Here is a 27,380-nt window from a genome sequence, read left to right as displayed (position 1 = left end):
CAAGAAATTATAGGAATACAGGGGGGTGCCTCTAACTCAGATGTGAAGAGTTTGGGAGAAGATGGGGGAGGGCGAGGGTGGTGCAGCATGGGGAACAGGAAAACCCTCCAAGCAGCACAGCTTACTGGAGTCACCGCCTTCACTTGGCCAGTGGTGACCGGAGTTGCCACGCCACTGTCTGTAATCACAAACTGACCCGGGGGGAGCGTCATCATCTGAATCTCCGATGCTGAAAAACAGGAAGGAACCATAGTTCAGTGGTCTCAGATTTTCATTCAAGTTGTAGAAACAAATACCTAACCAGTGACCATATTCCCTACTGAGTCACTTTCCATGGATTTGCCTGCTCTGAGAGTCTTATGTTGATATGATTTCTTGATACAGCGAAAGCACCTCTGCTTAAGAATTGATCACATGAGGCTAGTAGAGAGTTACCAAATGTCGGAAACAATCAATGCATCTCCTTCAAATGTGGCTTCTGAATATCCAGAAAGACAAATATTCAAAAATTTTAAAACCTTGAGAGAAGTTACAAAGATTCACCTGTTAGCTCAATATTTTTATCTTTTACAGTCACATTTGATTACTGGCACAATGTATCCACTATTGCCTAGCAATCACAACTTAGTCTAACATGAATTTTACTTCACTACTGTGTGATTAAAGCTAATTAAAAACAGAGTTCACCCTAGCACCCAGTTGACAGCCTCTAAATCACATCCTCTACTCAAAGGAACCAGGACTTCTTGGGAAAATGGCTGATTCCAAACCTGGGTCAGAAATGTACAAGGTGAGCATGGACTCTGGTGTCATACCAGCGTGTAAGACCCTATAAAAGACTGCAGAGTCATGTGGGAAAGATACAGAAAGGTGTTCCCACTAGCCAAAGATGGGATAATCTGAGCATCAACAAGGATAATGACTGCAATGGGTTTATTTATTTATTTATTTATTTATTTATTTATTTATTTATTTAATATTTGGCTGTGTTGGGTCTTTGTTACTGTGCACGGGCTTTTGCTAGTTGCTGCGAGCGGGGGCTACTCTTCGTTGCGGTGCACGGGCTTCTCGTTGCAGTGGTTTCTCTTGTTGCGAAGCACAGGCTCTAGGCGCACAGGCTTCAGTAGTTGTGGCTCGCGGGCTCTAGAGCACAGGTTCAGTAGTTGTGGCGCACGGGCTTAGTTGCTCCGCGGTATGTGGGATCTTCCCGGACCAGGGCTCAAACCCCTGTCCCCTGCATTGGCAGGTGGATTCTTAACCACTGCGCCACCAGGGAAGCCCTGACTACAGTGGTTTGAAACACATCCAGTGGGTTGAAATTCATAAGTACCCAGCGATACTAAAACACACATGCCCGGCATTGGTCACCTTGGATAATACTAGGAAACAACTCATTATTTTGAAAACTGCTAAATAAAGGAGATGAGCCGAGTATTTAAAGCATCTATTCTGCGGTTCCTGTACAAATTGTACCTCAGAGTAACCTGATGGTTAAGGTAAAATTGTTTTCGTTATGGAAGTTTTCTAGCAATAAGTGTATAAAGAATGATAGCAGGGCTTCCCTGGTGGCGCAGTGGTTGAGAGTCCGCCTGCCGATGCAGGGGACACGGGTTCGTGCCCCGGTCTGGGAAGATCCCACATGCTGCGGAGCGGCTGGGCCCGTAAGCCATGGCCGCTGAGCCTGCGCGTCCGGAGCCTGTGCTCAGCAACGGGAGTGGCCACAACAGTGAGAGGCCCGAGTACCGCAAAAAAAAAAAAAAAAAAAAAAAAAAAAAGAATGATAGCATATGACAACTTTGCAATCCCTACTGAAATAGTGGAGCAAAGGAAAAAGACAGAAAAGCATTATGTGCCTCCCGATGGAACTCCACACCAACAGCTATGGAGTGTTTTTGGGGAAAAAAACTGAACCTGAATCTGATCAAGCCTCTAGGTTTAACTGCCCATCTATAGGAAATAAAAGGGACAGAGGAAATCATCTTAAATGACAATACAGGGATGTCAACAGCAAAATCCAGAATGTGGGGAACTCTACAAACAAATGACCCAGTTTCTTCAACATGTTAATTGCAACTTAAAGAGAGAAGGAGAACACATGTATTAAAAGAAACTCAAAAGGTAAAATCGATTGCAATGTATGGCCCTTATTTGGAACCCAATTTGAAAAACCAGCTATTAAAAAGATATTTATGGGACTTCCCCAATGGTGCAGTGGTTAAGACTCCACACTCCCAATGCAGGGGGCCTGGGTTCAATCCATGGTCAGGGAACTAGATCCCACATGCTGCAATTAAGGGTTTGCATGCCACAACTAAGACCCAGCACGACCAAATAAACAAATAAATAAAATATTTTAAAAAAAAAGACATTTATGAGACAATCACAGAAATATGAACACTGGATATTTGATGGTATTAAAGAATTACTGTAATTTATTTTTAGGTGTGATAACGACACTTAGAGTTGTGGGGTTTTTTAAAAAATATTTATGGATGAAATGGTATGAATTATTATATAGTTGGAGGACTGGGAGAGGATGACAGCATGTACGTATCAGATGAGACTGGCCATGATAACTGCTGAAGCTGGATAATGGGTACAGGCGCGCTCATTATACTGTTCTATTTTGTGTGTGTGTGTGTATACACACACACACACATATTTTTCTGGCCGTGCCGCGCAACTTGCAGGATCTTAGTTCCCCCCCCAGGGATTGAACCCAGGCCCTCAGCAGTGAAAGCATGGACTCCTAACAACTGGACCGCCAGGGAATTCCCTATTTTTGTATATTTTAAACTTTTTTCCTAATAAAAATTTTCAGATTGTTTCATCAAGTTAGAATGCTAGTTCAGTGGCTGTCAGCATCATTTCCACGTTCCTCTCATAGGAATTAAACTGAGTATAAATGTCTATCTATTTACCAGGATTCTACTGGGATTTATCATGAGGAGGAGTCCTTCCCTGACAGAAACTAGACTCAGCTCTCATTGTGACCACCAATATTTAGGAGAATAGATGGTAAAGATAACTAAATGGTAGCCTTTGAGCCCGGTCTCCACAACCAGATCTATATAACACAGCCAAAGACCAATCACAGCGGAGATGGACCCAAAAAAAGAAATCAGCGGTAGGAGAGAGATCAACACAGCCCTTATTCCTCCTAGCTCCTACTATTGAGCTCTAACTGTTACTGTTTCTCCCAGATCTTCAATGATAAGGATCTCAAACTTTTCAGCTCATACCCAAGGCTGTTGTCCTCACCAAGGTTTTTTACGTGTTTGACCTTTGGCAGTCAGGCTAAACTGCTTCTGGTAGCACTAACCTCAGGGTTTTGAAATCAGCTACTCATATATCTATCTCCACGAGATAATCGTCTCTGTGAGCCCATGACTATCTCGTTAGGAGGGGCAGCACAGTGGGCTGGTTTACAGTGTAAACTCTGGAGCCAGACTGCCTGGGTTCCAGGCCTCCGTTTAGTAGCTATGTTCCTTGGACGAGTTGCACTGCGTCTAAATTGTCTTATCTGTAAAATGCAAGTAACGATTGTACTTTCCTAGGAGGTTGTTGTGAATACTGGATGTGATATAGATGCAGTTTAGAATCATTCCTGGCACATGGTCAGAGCTTGATGAACGTTAGCTAACATTATTATTGTGCTGTGTTACTTATGCGAATGTCAGTATTCATCTTTCGTACATGCAGGGTCTAGCCCAGTGATATTCAGTAAATATTGGTGGAAGAGGTGAATTATGACCCCATACCCTCAATCCACCTGCTCTATTACTTAAACCACCTGCCTACACTTCCTCCAGCAATATTCCTGACGTCTTGGAAAAATGTCATTTCAGGGTAGCCCTGAATCAGACGCCGCCCTGAATTGTGCCATGACACTCACTGAAGTACAGGTTCTGCAGAGTGTAGAAAATGGCCAACGATCCTTTAAGCCATAAAATGGATGATAAAGCTGATGAAATTCCTCCCCGTGGCTGCAGGTTCCCCACCGGCACCCAGGAGGGCCACCCTCACTTACAGTAGCCGCGGAAGGAATTCCAGGCATTGGGGAGGTACGTGTGCTGGACCGTGGTGCTCTGGGGCTGCTGCTGGAGGGCCTGGCCCTGCGAGGAGCTGCCTGCAACCTGGGAGGGGCTGAGCCCCTGCTGAGACTGCTGCGGGGAGGGGCTCAGCGGCTGCCCTGCCACCTCGAGAGAAAAGAGACCAGGATGCGTTAAAGTGTCAACTAGCCACTGAAGAGAGTACATCGTGATCATGAGGACTGTAACACTGAAGGGAGCACTGCTAAACTAGTGATATTTTAAAAAAGAACAGAAGTAATGACAAGCAAATATAACTAGGAAATCCTAGTTTCCAAAGGATTATCTACAAGGGTATCCAAAAACTTAATTTCCATATGCTTGTTATAAAAGTAAATGAATGAAAGTATAATTATCTTCATTACATTAAAAAAAACCCTGAGAAGCCCAATAACTTGCCGGTGTCACAAAGCTAACCTGTAACACAAACTGAAGTAGAATCCGGAAGTCAGAATCCCCACTGATGTGCACTGGATACTCCCCCAGTTAGTGGAGATAAACACGGGGATACATCCCACCTACAGGATAAAGCCCCCGCCCCACTATCTATCTGCCATTCAGGCCCTCCACGCTCCAGCTCCGGTGCTGTTTCCAAACACCATCTCCTGTCACTAACCTACACAGTCTTTACAAATACACCACAATTTCCCACCTCTGTGTCTTTACTCACAGTGAGAGTGTGGTCAGCTCATAACGCCTCCCCAGCTACCATATCAAAACCATACCCCTCCTTCGAGACCTAATTCAAACACCACTTCTACAAAATTGTCCTTGATTCCCTGCTAAACACCGTCTTTCCCTCACCTGTACTCCGCTAACCTAATGGCACATCCACGTGGTCCTCAGACCCAGGCAAGAGGGACCCCTGCAGGGATCTTGGCTGGCCCTTCTCCAGCTGTGCTCTTCTCACGTGAGGCCTCACAGACCTTGGAAATGGCCCTGCACCCACTTCTGGGACCCACACAAGTCTCTTCCCTAGGCTTGGCCTCCTGCAGGGGTCCTGTCTCCTGGATGTGGCCCCTCTCACGGTATTCGGGCACCTGGGACCAAAGGGGTGGCCGTGGATCACCATTTGCAGGGGTGTGGATGGAGCTGAGACACGTGGGATGGGGTGTCCACATGGTACACAGGCCCTGTGAGTGCAGGAAGGAGCCTGAGTGAGGAGAAAGGGGAAGCAGGCTTGGGGACGGCTGTCCCTGGGCTACCTCATCCTGACAAGGAACTGAGTCCGTCCTGGCCCTCCAGCCTTGGGTTCCTTTGAGAAACTTAGAAGTGTGAAGCTAGTGGGCGTGGGAAACTCACGGCCCCTTGTGGATAGAGGCTGCCTGTCCTGGGCTGGGAGAAGTCACCAGAAACCTTACTGGGGGGTGGAGAGGAGGGGCGATCAGATGTCAGGCCTCCCCCCACCCCCCAATAAATAGGAAGGCAGAGAAAGTGCATGTTTATCCTATGGATTCCACAGCAATTGGAGCCAGCAAAAGAGAGAGAGACACCCTTTCTCCTCCATTCCTCCCACCCATACCGGGCCGCTGCCAGTGCCAACCATGTGTTTGGCAGAAAAATGCATTTAATTTTGAATTGGCACTATCCATGTTATTTAGTAGCCATTGTTACTTTATGTATATTTTTCAATTTTATCATTATTAAAGTACCTATGTCAAGCAGGGAAGACAGAACATGTTTATTTAATGATTTGTGAACTTGATTGAAACATTTAACTACTCAGGATGGTGGTATGCAGGCCTTCATTTGTGCTGTGGAACCTGGGAATGTCAGGGGTGGGTCTACAGGCATCCTTTACGGCTCAGATACCTTCATTTCATGCCCTATTTACTTATATATAGGTGTTATATCCCTACTAGACTCTAAGCTCCTTGAGGGCAAGACCTAGAAAAGCTTCCTGCAAAGAGTAAGAATTTAATAAACATTTTTGAATGGATGTAACTCTGTGATCTCAATGATAGTCTCTATCACACAAACACAGTAATACTCCACAAAGTCACTGTTCCAAAATTATAGAAACAGCCTAGCAATTGCCGACTGTCATACAGCCATTTAGAACAGGAAGCAAAGGCCAATGTTGTCTCTACGAGATCAGAGCCCAGGGCTCCATCTGGACAGGGGAAGCTAAGCACTTAATGGAAGTGCATCCCTAATACCAACAGAAAAATTGGAGGCAGAGGTGAGACTCTTTAAAGGCCCGCAAAATAATGATATCATTTCCATAGTCAAGGAGACCAGGTGTGAAGATTGCATGTCTTCGCTCTTAGTACATCTTCAGGGTCCCTGAGGCCACATGAACCTGAGACTAGTCCCTGGAGCAGTCAGTGGGAGCAGCGTACCTGGGAGGCGGGCGCGGCCGGGGCGGGGGGCTCCGTGACCTGGATGTGTTGCACCTGGATGGCATGCTGTGTGTAGGTCTGAGGGTCGTGGAGCTGGGCGACGTCCACCGTGGACTGCTGGGATTGGTGAGGGGAAGTGGCCTGCGGGAGGAGAAACCCAGACCCACGCTGATAAAGGTTAAAGGAAAGCCTTCCAAAGAAAAGGTGTAGCTAAAACAACACCCCAGCAGCAGAACAGGCAGGGCTTCAGAGCCGGGGCTCACTCCCGGAGGGCCCACACCGGGGCCAAGCTGCCTAGCATCAGGGAAAAAAATAGTTTTAAAAATTATGCTTATTAACCATAAGACAGTAACGAGATTTCATTCTGGAAGAGGAGGAGATGAGGGAATATAGCTCCTAATAAGAAGCTGACTGAGAAGCTCTCAGGAATCAAAAATCTTTTTTCCCTTAAGTTTCAATTAATTTTAATGGCCTACCCTTTATCAGTTAAAAGAGATCAAAGGAGAAAATTCGCTTTCAGCTTGTCACACTTAACCACTAAAACAGTGGTTCCTAACCTTTTATGTATCACAGACAACTGAGAATCTGATGAAAGTGCAGACCCTTTTTCTAAAATAATGTACATATATATCATAATTTACAGACAACTTCAGGGATTCATAGATTCCTCCAAAGCCTAAAATTAAGAACGCTCCTATTAAAAAAAAAAAAAGATAAAGAATAGTCAATGACAGTGGCAACTTCCTCTTTCCTGCTTTCATATTAGTTTTAAATTTTCAGAGTCCAATTTATTTCAAAGCAAAACATTTGTTTATGTGTGCCTTGAGTACATTTCCTTAGTATAATTCAATGAAACAATAGTTCTGGGAGGACTTTTTTCTTTTAGCTCCTGAATCAGTAAGAATGAGGTATTAATTACCTTGTAGAAGGAACAGTTATAACTTGCTACTAATAAGGTACTAAGCGATATTCAAAATTCACAGTTATTCCTTACAACCTCCAACTGACAGACGTCATTTGATGCCTGGGTAGGGGCTGATCAAACAGGCTCCTCACCAAGTAGTCCACCTGGGTGCCCAGGGTAAGGGTTCAGAAGAGGCTCAGTGCTGGCCTGCAGCAGGGCAGGATAGTGGTATACACTGGAGCCGAAAATCTCTGGATACTGTTGACAAAAATCTCTTACACTGCTGAGTCCAGAGCCCTCGACAGCCAGGGCTTTACAAACGCCTTAGACTCCACGCTGACATGCACAGTATGTAGGGCCCAGCCCCAGCTCTGAGAATTAGGTGTTTTAGCTGACCCCAGCTGCTGTGTTGGCTGGTGGCCATATGGCATTCACGCAGGTAAAGAGAAATAAACGCAGGACAGTACCGGGGCCACCTGCACCACTTGAAGCTGTATGTGCTGAGGCTGCTGTAGCCCAGATGTAGACTGCGACACGGGAATGTACTGGATTCTCTGGTAGTCCCCTTGCGGCGTTCGGTAATCCGTCGTTAAGGTCTGGGACAGTTCCGTCATAGCCTGGGTTAGCAAGTCTGTTGTCTGCAAAAATCACAAAAAGCACATCAGCTGATAACACTGCTGCTTGTGGCTGTTTCAGTGCTCTGAAATCCTACAAACAGTTGGTTTGTCTAACTGGTGGGATCATGGGACCGCAAATGAGCCCTGAGCTCGGATAGAAAAAGACCCAGAGTTAAGAAGGTGTTGGAAGATTACCTATATACCTCTAGCTGTCTGTCTGTGTCAGGCCCAGGGAGTTACCCCGGAGGCTCTGACAATCTTTTTTTTTTTTTTTTTTTTGCTGTACGCGGGCCTCTCACTGTTGTGGCCTCTCCCGTCGTGGAGCACAGGCTCCAGACGCGCAGGCTCAGCGGCCATGGCTCACAGGCCCAGCCGCTCCGTGGCATGTGGGATCCTCCCGGACCGGGGCACGAACCCGTGTCCCCTGCATCGGCAGACGGACTCTCAACCACTGCGCCACCAGGGAGGCCCAGTTCTGACAATCTTGCAGTGAACAAGCAGCACTGAGAATTTCCTGCTACTCCTTTTACAGAGAGCTTTGGAAAGCACCGACTGGGAGACCCAATCGTTAAGCATCACGCCTGGTATAGAACCCTGAAGGGCGGTGGGCTACATCTGCAGCCAATTAAATACCAGGACAGACATGGCCTTGGCACTGAAGCTGTGATGGGCAGCAGAGGACAGGAGTCGCTCTTACCGGTCACACACTTACCACCACAGTCTCTCCGGTAGCACTGTCTGTAGTTAAAACAGCTGGAGCCGCACTGATCACGGCCGTTGTCAGAGGCGTGTGTATGGTGTTGGGTAGCTGGGCGTACTCCGGATGCTTCTTTCGAATGTGCTGTACCATCTTGGTCTGAAAAGTTATGGCGAAAACCAAGAAGAATTACTAGAATAGGTTATTTTCGATCTTTCTCAAATGCAAGCCCTCCAATGGTTCCTATAGTCCTTCATGTTATGTTTAAAAGAAAAAAAAGAGTAACACTGGCTCTGCCTGCCCTCCCGGAAGCGGGACAATGGTATGAAAGGGAAAAAAGAAGACGCTGGAAAGAAAGTAAAGACTCGTGTGACCCCCCCACGCTATCAGGCAAGGTCAGAATACCTCACAGCATCCCCTGATCCCACCAATACCTGCAGCAATCAATGACTGCATTCCCCCACAGCAACAATGACCCCCTTCTCAAGAACCATCATTTAAGTTCTTATGTAGTGCTGCTGCAAGCCTGAGCTCATAAACCACGAGCAGGGAATATTGAAATCGGAGCCCCACCTCGGGCCAAGGGCAAAGGAAACCATTCAAGTGCTCAGATGGTACTAATTCCCGGGAAAGTCCACTGTATTCCCTTCCCGTTCTGTGCTACGCTCCCTGTTCTCAGGAAGCAGCTCCTTTAGCACCCCCATCAACTCAGAAGACGCCATCACGGCATCTGGATGAGTACCATCTTCTCTTAAGCAATGTTCCCTTAAACCATGACCTTGGTTCTGACGTGGTCCAAAGCCTTCCCCGTACCTTGCTGCTGTACTGTTTGGAGCAGTGAGGGCAGCACACGGGCGGGGTAGCTATAGTGCCCGTGAGCTGGGTGTGGGTGCTCAGCATGGGGTCTGGTTCTCCAGGGCCGGCGGGACGAAGTTTCCGAATGCTTGGTGGGAGCTCAGCCCCAGGATGGTTCTTCAGAATATGGGCTTTTCGCTTACTGGCACTTTTATAAACCTGCAAATTCAAAAGCTTTGCCATGGAAGCAGTGTATACGTCCACCTTCTTGCTTAAGGCAATCTAACAATTTCATCACGAGGAAATGAGAGAAAGTATTCACGTAGTCCAAAATAAAATATATTAACAGATATGCTGAAGGATAATGGGGATATAACATAAATCAGAATAACGTAAGAACATAACATAGATATGTGAGGCATCTGCCTTGAATTTATACATCTAAGATAGGAATAGTAAAAACACCTTTACCTTTACCCTGAAGTTTAAGAGGTGAATATACAGTCATAGAAACAATTTCTTTCAAGGCCAGTTCACCCTTTAGTCTTTCTGTGAAAGCTCTCATGTGATGTACATACATAGTTGACTACTAGATGCCAAAGAATCTTCCAAAATGGCAAGTCTAATAGCAACTAGAACCTGTAGTGGTGAATCTGTGCTTAAAAAATGTTTCTTACTTTTAAGTTGACACTACTTATGCACAGCCTATAACTGATACGGCTGACATCGTATAAGGAGACAATATTACAATGAAACAATACATGTATATTCTATTCCTGTGTTTTTTGTAACTATGCAAAAATCAAGAATGGAATAGTACAAACAGAGTATTCCACCACCAGACTTTTTCACATCCTACTCAATCTCCTAGAAATCCAAAATCTACTCTGTATTTTACAAGTAGGATGACAAACACCCTCATTTTAGAGCTTAGGAATTTAAAATGAATGCATATACTAAGCTCTTGGTAATAAGCTTCTTCTTTAACGGCAAAAATCACAGAGAGAAGGAACAAGAAAAACAGAGTCACTAATTCTTAAGAAAATAATTTTGGCTTAAAATGAGGCTGCACTCCTAGCCCTTTCTTGTCTGAATGGAAGACTACTGAGAGACAGGGAACCATCTGTTAAGAGAAACTGCAAGGTCCTAGTATATATATATACATGCAGACAAGCTGGCCCTGAGCGGGGCTCCCACACAGGTATCCTCCTATGGACAGTTTCCTTTTACCTTATCACAATACTGACAAAAGTAGTCACGGTTGGGCTTTATGATGGGTAGAGTTAACTCTGGCACCTCTTCTATCTTCATGTCTGGGTGCCTCTTTGATAAGTGATTTACCTAAAAGGAAAAAAAAGCAAATGAGAAGAAGAGACCCGGTGACCAGCAGACGCTGAACAAATACCTCCGATACCGAGTGCAAGCAGCTGAAACTCTCTGAAGCGACACCCCAAAACATGAGGCCTTTGGCCAGAACCGGCACTGCCAGGACCCTCTGACACCGACGCATTAACAGGAGTTAACAGTAATTCAGCAAATCACTGAAGGTGAATTGGGCTGCTGTGGATTCCACCGATAGCCTTTGACTGAAAGAGCTGCTGGTGGAAAAATGGAAAATCACACTAGCAGGAATTTCTTTCAAGAATTCTCCTGATCAAGTGTCTCCATTATTCAGCGCCCTGGCCTTACCGAGTACGTTGAATGAGATACAGATATATTCTGCAAAAACTGTCATCAGGGCCCAATGAGTTGAGAGCGGAGACCCGGCTCTCCTGGTGCTTCAGCTAACCCGGTTCGCATACCCTGCCTTGGCGGAAAGTTCCCTTCTATTGCTGTGTCATATCTGGAACAACTGGTGTGGGGGGGCTGCAAGGCAACGACCCCGCCAGAGAGTACGTTCGGGAACACAGAAGAGAACAGGAAGAGGAGAGCAGAGCCGGAGAGGGGCAAAGCAAAGCAAACCGAGCAATGAAAAGTGATCAACAGACCTCTTCCAAGAAACACCGGAAATGAACCATGGCAAAGGCAGCAAGGGGTGACCAGGGGGGAGAGAAGCCCCAGGCTGGGAACTGTTCGCCTCCGCTTTGTCCCTGGCCAGGGACGAAACCCAGTGACAGGTTTAGTGCAGACTACTGTGCCATCGCGGTCCGGAGCCTGGCACTGACCAGCATGCCTCGTCTCCGGAAGCCCATCATGCACAGGCGGCACTTGAACGTGAAGCTGTCGTAGTCAGTGGACGTGATGCGCGGCTTGAACGTCTTGGAGCGGCTGATGCGGTCAGCTTTCTTGGCCTCCCTCTCAGGGTTGTGCATCCTCTGCATGTGTTCCCGTAGTTTGTCTTTTCGCTGTTTAGAGAGGATTTTTGAGAAGGCAGAGGGGTGGGGAGTGGGAGTAGAAGATTTTTAATTGAAGGGGTAAAAAAAAAAATCAATACAAGTTAGCAGTAACGCAACCCACCAGACTACATCCGAGGACACGGCAACCCTGGCTGGGAATTACTCTGTTCGCTAGCAAGTAAGTGCATTCCAATGAGCCTTGCTTGAAAATGACCATCCAGTTTGAAAACTACACAATGATTTTTGAGAAGAAAGGTTTTGCATTTATGTAGAAGTGATCAAAGGGCACGTGGAATAAGTTTGGTATTAAGAACTACAAGACAGGGACTTCCCTAGCAGTCCAGCGGTTAAGATTCCACACTTCCACTGCAGGGGGTGCGGGTTCCATCCCTGGTCGGGGGGACTGAGATCCCACATGCCTTGCAGTGCAGCCAAAAAGTTTAAAAAAAAAAAAAAAGAACTACAAGACAAACTGATAATGGATGGTAGGTAATACTGGATTTACAAAGCCATGTGTGTCCTCAATTACCACATGTTTTAACACACATAATGACATTCCTCTAAATCTCAAATGAATTTAAGTAAGTATCTCTCATCATATAAATTTAGCAGTTCAAGTAAGCAGTTACTGCCTGCTATGGATGGGGCACACGGTCTAGGTCACAGCTCTTAGTCTGATAATCTAATCTTCTAGTGATACATGTTGATGTGAGTCCACAGACAGAAAATGAAGCAGAGCCCATCCTGAATAAAAACAAATTCCAAAAATGCCAGCTCCCTTATCCAGTGAGGCTCTGCTCCTGGACATACGATTACCCTGCTATCGGTCTTAGAAAGATTTTGAACCTTTCTACCAGACCAGTTCTTTCCACATTTTGGTACGAGGATGTTTCTGTAACTACTTCATTTTTCAGCACATTTATTAACAAACATTTCTTGAATGACCACCGTGTATCTGGAACCATGCTAAGTTCAGAGGTGCAATGCCAGGCATCCCCACCAACTCCACACTCTACACAAATGCCTCCTTTTAAAATTAGTTCTCCCCTCCTGAATCCATTTCGGATTCTTTTCCAGTTTCTATGACAGCATGACCTACTCATATTCTGCAGAGTGTCTCTCAGGGACATCTTTGCAGAATCATCTGGTTTCCCCACGAACCATATTTTACCATTTTCACATTCATTTGTTTAACTCTTATCTCTGAGTCTCCCGTGGGTTTGTCCGTTGCTTTCTTCTAAATTCCAGGCCCATTTCTGATATTTATTATTTTTTATCTTAATCCTGTAAGTCATTAACATTCCCCAAAATAGTCTAAGCGCTCTCAACATCCCACAGATTTCCCACCTCTGTTGGATGACAGTCCTCATGCCCCAGGGCTCAATTATCAGGCTCCTACACTTAATAAGTGCTCAGTAAAAAATTTGGTGGGTAAATGTATTGTCCTCTTAGGAGTTCCTCGATAGCAGTTTAGTTCTATTCATTATACACTTGGATTCTTGTAAAAGATGCATTAGTACTCTGTTTGGGGATTTGAATTAATTATTTTGGGAAATTAAGGTGAGTTTTCCCCTTAATTTTATCTTAACAAGTAAGTCAAACATGAGGCACAAAGTACATCTCAAGTCTGTTCCTTGAGCATAGATGATACACCCATGAAATGCGCAGGCTCATCCTCAGCTTGTCAGTTTCAGTGGCCCGAGAACACCCAGGCTGCTTGCTGGTTCCTACCTTAAACTGCTTCCCACACGTAGAACACAGGAAGTCCTTACGGTCTGAGTGCCGGAGCATATGCAGCCGCAGCTTGTCGGGGCGGCAGAAGGCCTTGTCGCACTCCGTACACTGGTAGATCTTTTCCGAGTGGAAGCTTCGCACGTGTTTTTTCACCTGGCAGTGAGGACACAGAAAGTCAGGGGAAATGACCAAAGGCAGCTCAGCGACGCTAGAGGGAGCCAAACGCTGTGCCGTGGATCTTCATCAGCCTGGCCTGGGAGCCAATCAGGTGTGACTGATAACGGGCCTCGGTAACACTATCCCCATCACAGAGGCCAGAAAGCCTTACCAACCTCGACCTCCCACAGAACTTGAAGAGGAAGAAGAAAATGTTCGCCTAGTCCAAGCCCTGATCACGTGCAACCCATTTTTCTTTCCTTTTTTTTTTTTTAAGATTAAAAGCAAGAGTTCCCTTGGATTTAAATGAATCTTGGTAAAAAGTACCTATAAGAGAACAAAACATAATTCCTTCTCACTTTTTCCTGCTTCCAACATGTATAGAAGCAACTTAGCCCCTTGTAGTAACTGGTCCTTTTACATCTTTCTATCAAATCAGGTTCTGAAGAATTAAAGACATGAATTAGACGGGAGAAAACACATTACCCATATATGAGAACAGCACAACACCAGCATCATTTCCCCTTAACTGGGACTTATTCCCTATACTTTTAGATAACTTAAACAAAGGAATATGGCCTCTGAACTCTCTTTGCCATAAATACCCAGCAAAGAAGAGTTATGGATGGGAGCTAAGTAGTGAGTCATATCAAACCACTCCTGCAAGACATTTTCCTTCATTATTTTTGGAGTCTCTTGTGCCATTAAATTCCACCTTAAGGCAACTTCTCTAATTGTTTGTGTAAAGTGAGAAAATTACCAAGACTCCCAACACTAACAGAACTATGATTAAATCCTAGTCTCCTTTTGCTTTGGTAATTTTAAAAAAAAAAGAGGGAGACACAATATTTTTACTAGATATTTAGACTTACTTGTTCATTCACTAGCATGTAACAATATTAACACTTGAAGTCCAAATGAAATCATGAATATTCTGGAATTTATCCTCACCCCATTTTACTCCAGAATATAATACAGGGGAGGAGGTCAGTGTTAATACAGAAGTATATTATAGCCAAAACACGGAAGCAACCTAAATGTCTATTGACAGAGGAATGGATAAAGGAGGTGTGGTACATATATACAATGGAATATTACTCAGCCATTAAAAAGAATGAAATAACACCATTTGCAGCAACATGGATGGATCTAGAGGTTGTCATACTGAATGAAGTAAGTCAGAGAAAGAGAAATCACTTATATGCAGAATCTTAAAAAAAAAAAAAAGATACAAATGAACTTATTTACAAAACAGAAACAGACTCACAGACTTAGAGAACGAACTTATGGTTACCGGGGGGAAGGCGGCAGGTGGGAGGGATAGACTGGGAGTTTGGGATTGACATGTACACACTGCTATATTTAAAATGGATAACCTTCCCTGGTGGCCCAGTGGTTAAGAATCCGCCTGCCAATGCAGGGTACACGGGTTCGATCCCTGGTCCAGGAAGATCCCACATGCCACGGAGCAACTAAGCCCGTGCGCCACAACTACTGAGCCTGCGTGCCACAACTACTGAGCCCACGTGCCTAGAGCCAGCGCTCCGCAACAAGAGAAGCCACCACAATGAGAAGCCCGCACACTGCAATGAAGAATAGCCCGAGCTTGCCGCAACTAGAGAAAGCCTGCGCGCAGCAACGAAGACCCAACGCAGCCAAAAATAAATAAATAAAATGGATAACCAACAAGGACCTACTGTAGAGCACAGGGAACTCTGCTCAATATTATGTAACAACCTAAATGGGAAAAGAATTTGGAAAAGGATAGATACATGTACCTATATAACTGAGTCACTTTGCTGTACACCTGAAACTAACACAACACTGTTAACCAACTATACTCCAATATATAATAAAAAGTTAAAAAAAAAACAGTATGTTATATACCAGCTTTCTCTTTGTTTCCTTCCAAAATGCATCACCTTAGTAGCACAAGACAGGAAACCAAAGTGATGGGGAGAAAATGTTTCCAGGCCAGGAAATGGGGGTATGTCTTCTACAAGCGCCACATATTTTATGAGTAGTGGGTATTGGCAAGGATTAAGAAAGACTTTTTAAAGATTATAACCAGATCTGGGTGTTTATTACTTGTAATACAACTTAAATGTTTAAATGCCAATGTCTTATTTGGACAATTAAGGGTCATAGTAATCTTTTGCTTATCAAAAGTAGGTTGACTGAAGAAATATCATGCTCAACTAAGAAGATGCTGCAAAGAAGGAATGGAAATGCAGATGACAGGCTGTCTCAATCTTCCAAAACTCGAAGTTTCTTTTACCTAAAAGAGGAAGTGTTCAGGCATCGCGGTAGCAGACACTCACCTGGATGAAATCTGGGAACCGTTTCTTACAAGTTGGGCAGGTGAAGTAGCCATCACTGATATGAATGGCCACGTGATCTTTCAACAAATCAAGGCGGTCAAAGGATTCTGGGCAAAAAATGCAAGAGTAAGTCTTCTGGTCCGAGTGGAGCTTCATGTGGCTCTCCAAGGACGCACTGCTGATGAAGCCCTTGTTACAGAGGTCACAGGTCAACGGGCAGCTCCCCTCCCGCCCATGGAAGCGCAAGTGTTGGTCCAGTTTGTCCTTTTCACGGAAGGCCTTCCCACACTGCAAACATTTAAAAGGCCGGAAGGACTTCCGAATAAACAGATGCTGAAGAGCTGCATTCTGAAAGACACACACAAATGAGATTATTTAGTGAGTTAAGTGTGTAAGCAGCTCGCACATTTATAGGAAAAGAGGACAATCTCTGCAATCGCAGACTTTCCACAGAAATTAAACTCTAGGACACACAGTTGAAAGATTTTTCTGGTAAAGACATTAAAAATGAAGCCATCCCCAAAGAAGTTCGTCTTGAAAAGACAAACTTTTGTGTGCTGTTTTACGTCTCTGTGTGTGTGTTTTCTTTTGAAAGGATCTAAGTAACGTTCAAAAAATAGAGGACTTATATTGGGTTGGCCAAAAAGTTCATTCAGGTTTTTCCATAAGATGTTACAGGAAAAACCCGAATAAACTTTTTGGCCAAGCCAATAGAGTAAAACAAACCCCAGAGTCAAGTAGAATAAAAATTGAAGACTTGGAAGAAATGACTTGGGTTGAGTCACACATGCATGATGAGGTTGGAGTGAGTCAGCCAAATGCTACCTGTTGAAGTCTTTGAGAAAAAGAACTTGAAGCTTGATTAAAATGCTTAGCAAAAATAAAGATAATAAAAAGAACTGAAGCGTAGTAAGTACCAAGGGCTGGGGGAAGGAGGCAGCAGATATGGGATTTCTTTCGCCGGTGATGAAAATGTCCTGGAATTAGTGGTGATGGTTGTGCAACTTTGGGACTATTCTAAAAACCACTACAAAAAAAGTGAATTTTATGGTAAGTGAATTATATCTCAATTTATGAAAAAGAATGAAAGAGAACGAAGATACAGATTTACATGAACGCGTTTGCAGCTGAGACAAGATATGGAAGCACACGTTCTAAATGGAATATGTGCCTTAATCACTTCCTACTCAGGAAATGCAGAGGACAGCTTCTCAGTGTAGCTGGTTAGTTCCACTGGTTAGAATGCCTTGCTAATTGGGTTAAGCTTATTGCTTTGTTCCCTGTCTAGACCAGTCAATTTCGCTCTTTTTTGCTTTTCAGTCACAGATTGCACTTCTAATGCTGATTAGCCATCTTGTAAATTCATCCAATTGTTATAGGGAATCCCAGTGAGGGAAGATGGTTACTTAGTGCAAATTCATCACCACCACTGAGAAAACAACTCACGTTCTACTGAGAGCAAACCAACAGAATCATCTTTCACACAGAGAATACAGAATCAATATTTTAGTTCTACTATAATGAAGACTCATTCATAAGTTCCTCAAAACACCAGGGGGAAAGTTCTAGATAGCTATGAGGTGGGGGGGGAAAATCCCTCAAAAAAATATATCTGTGAATGGGTATGCTTATGTAACTATAAGAGACTAGTAATTAAAGAATTAATGGAGGTCTTAATGCGTTATTTGTGCAATGAAAAAAGTACAATGAACAATGCTTAAACCCTTAATTTCAAATTATTCACAAGCAGCAACTTCTGAAGTAACTTTAATGTGAAATAATCATTTAGGGAAAAAGCAAAATAATTATTGTTGACTTAGTGAAAATCCTGAACATAGTTCCTATATAACAGAGAACGTCTTTCTCGGGGCTTCTCCAATAGGGTTGGGAGAGGTATTTTACCTACTGATTTATCTTGAGTAAATATCTTGCAATTCCATCATCTTCCCAGGTTGACTGGGGTTGCATCATATTTTATTCTCCTTTGTATCTAGGTCTCTTAAAAAAATAGCTGAGCTCAAGGGAAGTATCAATAAAAGTTTGCAAATTAATGAAATGTATTTCATAAGAAAATCAAGAAGAATTACTTCAAGATCTTTTCTGTACCACCTGAAGAGATCATCAACAACAGACCTTTTTCAAATCAGCCACAGAGCTTTCTTTCACTTCATTATATGGTTTAGCGGTCACCTAGTCTTTCTACCCTATCTGGACAGATACTTATTTTACATAAAAGCTCTCACGATTCTGGCTACTCTCCAAGCTTTACGGAAATATTGCAAAAAGAACAGATGCTATCCTGAGGTTCAGAGATTCAAGATTTAGAGTGCTCGGGGAATGCATCATTTCCTTTACCCAAGTTCAGTGATGTTTCCAAGGGCAGACATAACGCACAACAACTGGTCTTGGTCCCACGGAGATTCCACTTCCCCTTGGGCACCAAATCTGGATGGTGGTTTTGTTTCAGTCCATTATGCTAATAAGTCTCCTGTCATCTCTGTTTAGTGTGAGTGTCCTCAGACCCTTGATCTAAACCCAGCAGCCGCTGGGCTCCACTTTCTTAGCTCTACCGACAAACCTTGTTCTTACTGCCTTTTTGATTTCCATGGAGCACTGAACTAAGTGCTCAAGAACTAGGTTGTTTCTCTGATCGAATGATCCTAATGTAACCCTCTCATTACAAGGTAGTGGAAGTGCTGAAACTGTCCGCCCCCAACCCACTTGCAGGCCATTTCAGCTCTACGGTATCTTCTGCAGTTCAGAGCTGCAACTGGTACACATTTTCTAGAAGCAATCAAGAGAAAGGGTGGAAGCAGCACAGATGGGTCTCAGAGTTGCCGTTGGCCAACCACTCTGTACTGGATGGAACATAGGCTCCTTGAAAGGTGACAAAATGGTATAGTTGCTAAAACCTGTGACAAGGGATTCGACTCACACTGAGATGAATTCTGAGTCAACAGAGTCTTTGCAGACAAAACCATAAAACGTTTCTAAAGTCTGATGTTAATAGCTAAAGGAACCTAAACTGACTAATTTTCATATTATTTTGATCCTAACATTAAAAGGAAATCAATCATGTTTGTTGGCTTTTTTTTTTTTTTAAACAACTTTTCTCTGGCCTGTTTTCTGCCCAGTTTTCAAAACCTCTATTGGGCTAGCCTTGCCCGGTATGTGCTACTCTCCACGACCCTCCAGGTGGTACCCGTGCTCAGGTCCGGCCAGCAACCACACCAAACAATTCCTGGGTGTCGGCCTTTGATGCTATGGCTGCCGTCCTCTGAAACCATCTCCCTTCTTCCTGTCTCTCTTTCCCAGTTTAACTCTCACTTCATCTATGAATTATTCCCCAACTCCAGCTTTCTTTGGCCTTTTACTCTTCCAACCTCTGATAGCAATTATAGGCTCTACCTTTACGTGTAGCACTTAACTGTGACCCACCTTACATTAGCATTGCCTCCCTAATTAGACTGGAAGATCCCAGAGGACAGGACACCAGTGAAATTTCTACTGTGCACCTAGGCAGTGCTGAACATACAGTCAGAACTCGGTGCCACTGCAGAAGTCATTCAGTTGTTTCAGAGCTGGAAGGGACCTTGGAGATCACTTAGTCCTACCCTTCATTTTGTGTATGAGCAAACTGCAGCCCACTCACTATTTGAAAATAAATTATCATTATTCATTAACTAATTTGCATTGACTGTAGCAACCAAACTGTCGTTTCCACCAGGATTTAGTAAGTACAGGTTGCAAAGAACAGCAGGTCAGGCAAACACTTAAATAACATTCTGTTATGTGAGTGAAACACAGGAAACAAACGTACCTGCAGCTCCAACTGAGCAGGCAGCATTAGAGGAGAGAAAAATAGTTACATTACCAATGGGGTTGGAAGGCTTCCCTTCAGTTGGTCATTACCAATCTGGATAGAAAAGATGAAAAAATACATAGCCCCTGCTTTTTAGAATGTGTGAGAGGAAAAAAAAAAATCGCTCACCTAAGACTGACCTCCAAAAGCCACATACACATGGCTTTTGCTTTGACACAAGGAATCTTGTTCCAAAACCAGTAACCCAGTTCATTCCAGAACACAAGTACGATCATGGCTACACTATGCTTACACATCCACACCTCACGAAACATGTGGGCTTTGGTTTTTTCCTTCAAAAAATTCAATCTAGAAAGCATTTCTATGGACCTAGTGAAAAATCAGAATGGCCAAAGCAGAAAAGATAGTAATTGCCCAAAAAAGAGTGAAACACAGATTGGGAATCATGTGGCATGACGGATGGAAGGTATGCAGAGCCTTTTGCCTTTCTGGTGTGTATTTATGTAGGTTTACATATCCTTTTGAAATAATATACATGGAGTCATAAGTTTTATACATTTCCATTTCAGGACCCTTATAAAGTCTATTTAGCCTGATTGCTCAGAGTTCTCCCACGCTATCATACAGAACAAATATTTAAATGTATTTTTAAACGAAGGCACGGACTAGACTATTGTTCAAGGTCCCTTCTAGCCTATCGGCAAATAAGACCCAAAGAAACATAAGCTAAAATGATCGTCCACCTAGAAACTGTAAAGCCTCGGAAGTTATACAAAAAGTCTCTTTCATCTGCATAAAGGATTAAGAAAAGTCTTTAAACGTCCTGCTGCCACAATCACGGGTTTAAGTCATTCTCTTCTGGATGTCAATTGTCCACACAGACACTGATCTCACAAAACCACGTTGCTCTCCACATGCATCCCCCGCAGGTCCTAACGCACACTCAACGCTGTCTGTGAAATAGGGACAAAACACACCGGGCCAGGCAGCCATGGAGGCCGTGCAGCCACATGGCCTGAAGTCAAGTCACCGGTCACGCGGGTGAGACACCGCCCTACCCCCGAACCTGGAGCTTAGCTCCGAGCTGTCCCCGTGTGTGCGCTGCACCTGCCAGATCAACTTGAACTCAGGTCCCTGTGCACTGACGGGTCCTGGCATTTGCCAGTCTCCCCTTGGAAACCATTGATAAACAAATTCAAAACCCCAAACTGACTTGAGAGCTATGATTAGGCACAGATTAGCCTGGCTTCAATGTAAGTAACTATTACAACTCAGTGTACTTATCTCTCCATTTCCAATCTGTGAGTTTAGGCATCCAGAGAGTTATTCTACTCTAACTACACTAGTCCGGATGCTGCCAAGAGCCAGGCTTCTGAGTCACTGCTAAATTGATGGAATCTAGGACCGGCCATGCCAGCCTGCCACGGGACCCAGAGAGCCAGAGAAACAGTTCATACTTTCTTCCAAAACAAGGGGCTTGAGCCTGTGATAGGCTAGATGCAAGCAAGCCTTATAAGTGGTGGTGAACGGCAGGGCACCACCACGCGGCTGGCCGCCTGGACAGAGGTCAGCGCCCGCGGGGCGGAGGGCTGGGAGAGGGCGGGGCGGGCGTCCCGCTTACCCGGATGCGTTTGGCCCTGCGCATGTCGTCGGCCGTCAGGGTGCTCTGGGCGGGCAGCACGCTCTCCTCGTGCTGGGGCTGCAGGTGCAGCTCGTGCGTTTCCGTCTCGTGCTCCAGAGAAGACTGGGCTTCCGGTGGCAGCTGAGGGACTGCGAGCGCGGGCTGCTCTGGTTGGTCCAGCCCATTCAGAGTTGCAGGTTCAGCCTCATCGAACTGCTCCTTGGTGGGAAAATGCAGCAAGTCCTGAAATTGCAATAACCAGCAATTATTTCCCTACCTAGGTAGACATTAGTGCTAGGATTTAGAATTGCTGCTTTACTTTTTAAAAGACTAGCGTCGTTATGCTCAGAAAAGAATATTTTCTTTCTGAGAAAATTAGTTAGGTAACCATCCACAGGATGTAAAAACCAGGAGACATTCCAGATCATTTTGAGGAAAAGACTATGACAGGACTCTTCTGGAATATCATCATTTTAATTGTTTAAACTAATTAAACAGAGTCCCCCAGTAATGTCTCTGGACAATTTCAAACCTTTAGGGCAGCAGAGTTGGGTTTTTGTTGTAAGTAACGTTTGAAACAACGTTCTTTTTAGCCTTTCTCTAGTCAGACTTTAATTACCAGGCAGCACAGCACTGACAGGCAGGCCCATCACCCTCTGAGAGGCGTTTGTATTTGAATCCAGTAATGGTTCTCATAAGTTCTCTAACCAAGCATCCAAGAAGAGCTCTTGCTTTCCCATCCCCCATACCTGTGTCCCATCATCACACTTTTCCCCATTTTCACTGGTTATTTCCAAGCGGATAAATTTGGGAGGGCGTCCCGGCCGCCGACCTGGGCCAAACCGCCTCTTGCCTCGCCCCCTTCCTCTGCCTCTTGTTCTGGGGACAAGACATTGGGTTATAGATAGTCATGGTTACACAATACTGCGCAACAAATATTTCCCTGAATGATCCCGATTCACCCCAAATCTTGATCTCCTCTCACTTGATTTCTTTTCCTGATTCTTTTTTTCTAATGGAAACAATCACTTTGCTCATGCACGCTTTCCAAATTTCTCATCTTTGCCATCTACATAGCTCAAAGAGATGTCTTAAATTATTCAGAATAAAAGGAGGTTTAAAAAGTCAAAGCACTGACACCATTTTGCTACCAAAAATTCTGGAAGCTCGCACACATCTCTGCGATTCTGTGAGCAATGCAGACAGGACAGAACACGCCTAGTGTGTGTCCTGGATACAAGATTCCAGTCTTCCCCTTGCTCACCTCATGTTCCTTCCATGGAATGTGGCTATCGAGTCAAAGGAACGCCCTTGTTTTACTATAATCTTCTGGAAGGTCAGAACAAATTTCTAATTCACCAGTTCCATAGCACGTCCAGTAAACACCACATTAAACGATTCTTTATTATGGGAAATTCCGAACCTCGGCAAATGTGGAGAATACGAGGAGGCCAGTGTACCCGCTACCTCATTTCAATACTTATCAACTCATGGCCAGTTTTATCCCATCTATAGCCTCACCACTTCTCCCACACACATACCCATTAGGCTATTTTGAAATAAATCCCAGACATCATTTCATCTGTAAATATTTCAATATGTACCTCTAAAACATAAGGACATATATTTGTATATATAATACACATATCTCCACAACAACTTTATCGCACCTAAAAAATAAGTGATAGTTGCTCAACATTTATTAAATCTAGCCAAAGTTCAAATTTGCCTAATTGTCTCAAATTTCTTTTAACAGCTGGCTAACAAACATTTTTATCTACAATGTGTCAGGCATGGAGCTTGACACTAAAGACGGTAAGTTATATGCAACAGTTTTTACCCTCACATGTCCAGTAGAGGCAGCAGACATGTAAACCAAACCTCACAATAGAATATAAAAAGTGCTATAACAGAGCCATGGTCGGAGTTTTCGGGAAACACAGGAGGGAGCGATGGAACTCCTGCTGTGTCCTCCATGCACCCCAGACGTTTGCTCCCGTGGTCACACCCTCAGCCTTGTCGTCCTTGGGAGGTGCGGAATCCCCACTGTCCTGATGCCATGCCTCGCCCGCTCCTACACGGTGTCCTAACTTCCCAGCTCACGCCCTCAGACACCTGGACTCAACGATCCTTCTGCCTCACCACCAGCTCCAGTCCAGTCCTGTGCCCTGTCTGCAGTCCTGCATCCTCTTCATGTTTTATCTCCGTCCTTCCACTCATAAGCTCCAAGGTCCTTCACTGGAGTCACTCCCTTGTACATGCTCTTCCCTCCCCACTGCTGCTTCATCACTCTTGTTGCGTTGCACGCGCTTGGTGAAACCAACTTCCTGCCGGCTCTGCACCGGCACTCTCGCAGCGAAAGATACTTGGTGACGACACAGCCGTGACTCACATGAGCCCTCACTCACGTTGCAGGCAATCACACCGGACTTCCCTGGGATATTTACTCTCCCACTTCCCTAAATGCCATTTCGCACCATCTCCTCTCTTTTCAAATCACATAAAAGCTGGCAACCCTACATCTGTCCCACCGGGACCACTCTGCCCAGAACCACTCTCATTTTTCATCTGAACTGTTGAAATAGCTTCTAACTAGACTCCCTGTCTTCACTCTTACTGCAACACAAGCTAAGGTGATAGTTTTATTTTTATCCACAGTTATGTTTAGAAATGTAACTAACATCACAATATCCCTTGATCAGCAGACTCTAAAGACTTCTTATCACACATAGAATTAAATTCAAATTTCCTGCCACTACCCATCAGGCCTATGTGATCCAGCTGCTGCTTACCCCATCCCGTGGAATTCTCCTTCACCTACCTTTTTTATATAGTGGGAATTAAACATAGGACTTAGTCTGATGAAGGAATCCTACTACTGAAAAGAGTTTGAAAATCAGAAGAATTCCTATTTCAGAATCTCTAGTTAGGGGAGATTTTACTAAGGTGAAAAGATGTCCTATTGCTGGGTATTGGTTATGCTGGAAAAGACACAAGTAGTGATGAGGACCAGGGGAAAAAAGGAAATGACGGATAAGAAATGTCCTTCAGCAGCCTCCCTGGTTACCTGTCTACACACAAGCGCGCGTGTGTGCACGCACACACACACAGACCCGTAAATTCACAGATGATCTAGAAACGACACTGGAACTTTAAAAACGAAGTTTTTGAAATCTTCCCCCTTATTATTATACCTGCTAAACACATCCAGTTTCTCATCATGCGAATTGAGATGCTGCTGCAGCTGCTCTGAGCTTATAAATCGGCGGTTACATTCGTAGCAGGGCCAATTCTTCTCTTGCTCTCGAAGAACTGCAGTCGTGGGAGAGAAACCACGGAGGCTGGTGATCAACAGGCACCAATAAAACTCAGATGCCCAGTACCCACACCATTCCCTTCTCAGCGTAGCCCAGTGTTCATAAATACACAATGTCTGCTGTTCTGTTATAAAATCAAAGGCTAAAGTTTGACAGAGAATAATTGTTAGGATCTTGTTTTCTGATATATTTGCATAAGACATCAAAGGAACAAACACCCTTGTGCTACCCTCTCCCACCCCGCAATACATACAACACACACACACACACACACACACACACACACACACATGACCTTACCACACTGGAAAGACAAGGAGTGCTACAATGGAAATCTGTATGCAGATAACCCAGTGATTCAGATCCAAGTTTCATAATCAGATGGTATACTGTATCACAAATAACTTGAAAATCAATGCCCAAGGTAATCACTTTAGCAAAATGTTCAGAAGTACCCATTAAAGCTGATTATGTGTATACCGTATGACCCAGCAATCCACTCCTAGATGTGCACGCAACAGAAATATGCACATATGTTCACTAAAAGACATGCAAGAATGTGCACAGTGGCACCCTCATGTTAGCCAGAAACTGGAGACGACCCTGCTGTATAATAAAGAATTTTGCTGGCATTTGTCCCCGGTCCCTGGGAAATAGCCTCTAAATCTTTGGAATCTCCAAGTAAGAAGCACGTCTTTGTTATTCCTGGTGATCTGGGACCATACCTGAGTTTATGCTAATGAGATGGCTCAGGATGGGGCTGGCTGTGTCAGGAAGACCAACCTTCTGCTTACAGGGTTGGGGCTTTGAGCCAGGTGGTATCAACCAGGCAGGGGAGCAGGGGCTGGAGAGCAAGTTCAATCACAGGCCAAGGAGCCAATCGCTCACACCTATGTGATGATGCCTTGAGAAAAACTCTGGACACAGAAGCTCAGGTGAGCCTTCTAGGCTGGTAATCATACATCAGTGTTCCAGGGTCGTGACATGGCCTAAGGACATGGGATCCTCCCAAACTTTGCCCTGAGTGTCTCTCCATTTGCCTGGTCCCCACGTGCATCCTTTATACTACAATGGTACTCATAAGTACAGCACTTTTCTGAGTCCCATAAATCGTGCTAGGGAATTATCACACATAAGGGGGTTAGCAGGAACTCCCTAAATTGTAGCTAGCTGGTCAGAAGTGCAGGGGGCGTGGGACCCCCAGGGCTTGAGACTACTGTCTGAAGTCGGGAGGGCCTTGTGGAGGACTCTGCCCTTGACCTGCAGAATGTGACCTCACTCCAGCTAGTCAGTGCCAGGATTGCATTGTGCAGCCCACATTTCTATGGTAGAAATAGATCAGTGAATTGCGGTACATACACACAATGGAAACCCAAATGGCAATGAGAATAAACAAATTACATTAATACATAACAGTATGGAAGAATCTCACAAACAAAAGATTCCCAGACACCAGAAATGTACATATCACATAATTCCATTTGTAAAAAGTTTGGTAACAAGCACATCATCATATCTGTGGTGCTGAAGTCGGGAGATTAGTTACACTTGGGAGTGAGGAGGAATTACAAGGCTCAGGGGAGTCCTGGGGCCATGGCCACGCTCTGTGTCTTGATCTGGGTGCAGGTTGCCCAGGTGTCCTCACGTTACAAAAATTCATTGCGCCCTTACTTAGGATTTGTGCACTTTTCTGTGCGTAGGTTGTACTTCAGTGACATTTACTTTGAAAACAAAGTCAATGCCTACCTTGCCGTGTTCAGAGATGATTACATCTCGATAGGGATTGTCCTCTGATCTAGGTCCTAATTTAGTATTTGGAGGTTTTCATTATATTAAATACTATTTTCCAGCACCCATGAAAGAAATGTAAATATGTCATTGTCATTTGACCCTAGAATTAGACAGGGATGTGCAGCTCTAAAGAACCTATTAGAATATCTTAAATACAGAGAGATAGAAAAATTAGACATTGCCTAAAGATGTAAGCAATATATACAATTTAGAATCAATATATGAAATACAAAAAAAATGAAAAAGTCCAAGCACCTTTCCTTTCTTCCTCGGAAATGTCATGAATCTTCCGGTTCACAAACTCGGCATAGGAAGCAGCATACCACACCTGCAAGAGCCAAATACATCATCAAGGACTAAGGGCATCACCGGATGTGCTTCACGTGCTTCAATCCCCCCTCCTGCTCACAGGAAACAATTCAGGATTTTCTACAGCCCACGGAAAACAAACAAACAAAAGAAGCCGAACTGTGAGGTGACCCCATTAGCGCAGATGGTCAGTCAGGAAGTTCGCCTGCCAAGACACACTGTGTGTTTTCTTTTTCCTTTGTAAAAAACTGTGGGACTTCCCTGGCGGTTCAGTGGTTAGGACTCCGCGCCTCCACTGCAGGGGGCACGGGTTCGATTCCTGGTCGCGGCACTGAGATCCCACGTGCCAAGCGGTGAGGCCAAAAAAATCAATAAATAAAATGTAAAAAATAAAAAGATAAAAAACTGGTTTTGTTATTAGAACAACTTCACGAGAGATAACATCAATAGTCTCTTGATCTGCATGAAGCAGAGCCTCTTCCAATTCTTTTTTTTCTTTTTCCTAAGGTACGTGGGCCTCTCACTG

The 27,380-nt window shown here is 44.4% G+C and overlaps 1 protein-coding gene across 2 annotated transcripts in view; it reads right to left on the bottom strand.

Moving 5' to 3' along the window:
- The window catches only part of PRDM10 (PR/SET domain 10), an 87,736-nt gene that overhangs the window by 5,535 nt on the left and 54,821 nt on the right, over positions 1-27,380 (bottom strand). The window contains exons 8-22 of one of the 2 annotated variants that reach the window (XM_082661065.1): positions 26,801-26,873; positions 24,632-24,749; positions 22,187-22,316; positions 21,438-21,680; positions 19,814-19,825; positions 15,994-16,341; positions 13,514-13,669; positions 11,612-11,791; positions 10,677-10,787; positions 9,465-9,665; positions 8,667-8,810; positions 7,805-7,975; positions 6,434-6,574; positions 4,031-4,199; positions 126-229 (exon numbers count right to left, since the gene is read on the bottom strand). In XM_082661065.1, coding sequence (XP_082517191.1) covers positions 126-229; positions 4,031-4,199; positions 6,434-6,574; positions 7,805-7,975; positions 8,667-8,810; positions 9,465-9,665; positions 10,677-10,787; positions 11,612-11,791; positions 13,514-13,669; positions 15,994-16,341; positions 19,814-19,825; positions 21,438-21,680; positions 22,187-22,316; positions 24,632-24,749; positions 26,801-26,873 — 2,301 coding nt within the window. The remainder of the gene's footprint in view (positions 1-125; positions 230-4,030; positions 4,200-6,433; positions 6,575-7,804; positions 7,976-8,666; positions 8,811-9,464; positions 9,666-10,676; positions 10,788-11,611; positions 11,792-13,513; positions 13,670-15,993; positions 16,342-19,813; positions 19,826-21,437; positions 21,681-22,186; positions 22,317-24,631; positions 24,750-26,800; positions 26,874-27,380) is intronic. The other variant, XM_082661066.1, reaches the window with a different exon arrangement.

Source organism: Grampus griseus (assembly GCF_964374135.1).
Source record: "Grampus griseus genome assembly, chromosome: 8".
NCBI lineage: Eukaryota > Metazoa > Chordata > Mammalia > Artiodactyla > Delphinidae > Grampus > Grampus griseus.
The sequence above is the reverse complement of the archived record's forward strand: the minus strand, read 5'-3'. Positions and strand labels throughout refer to the sequence as shown.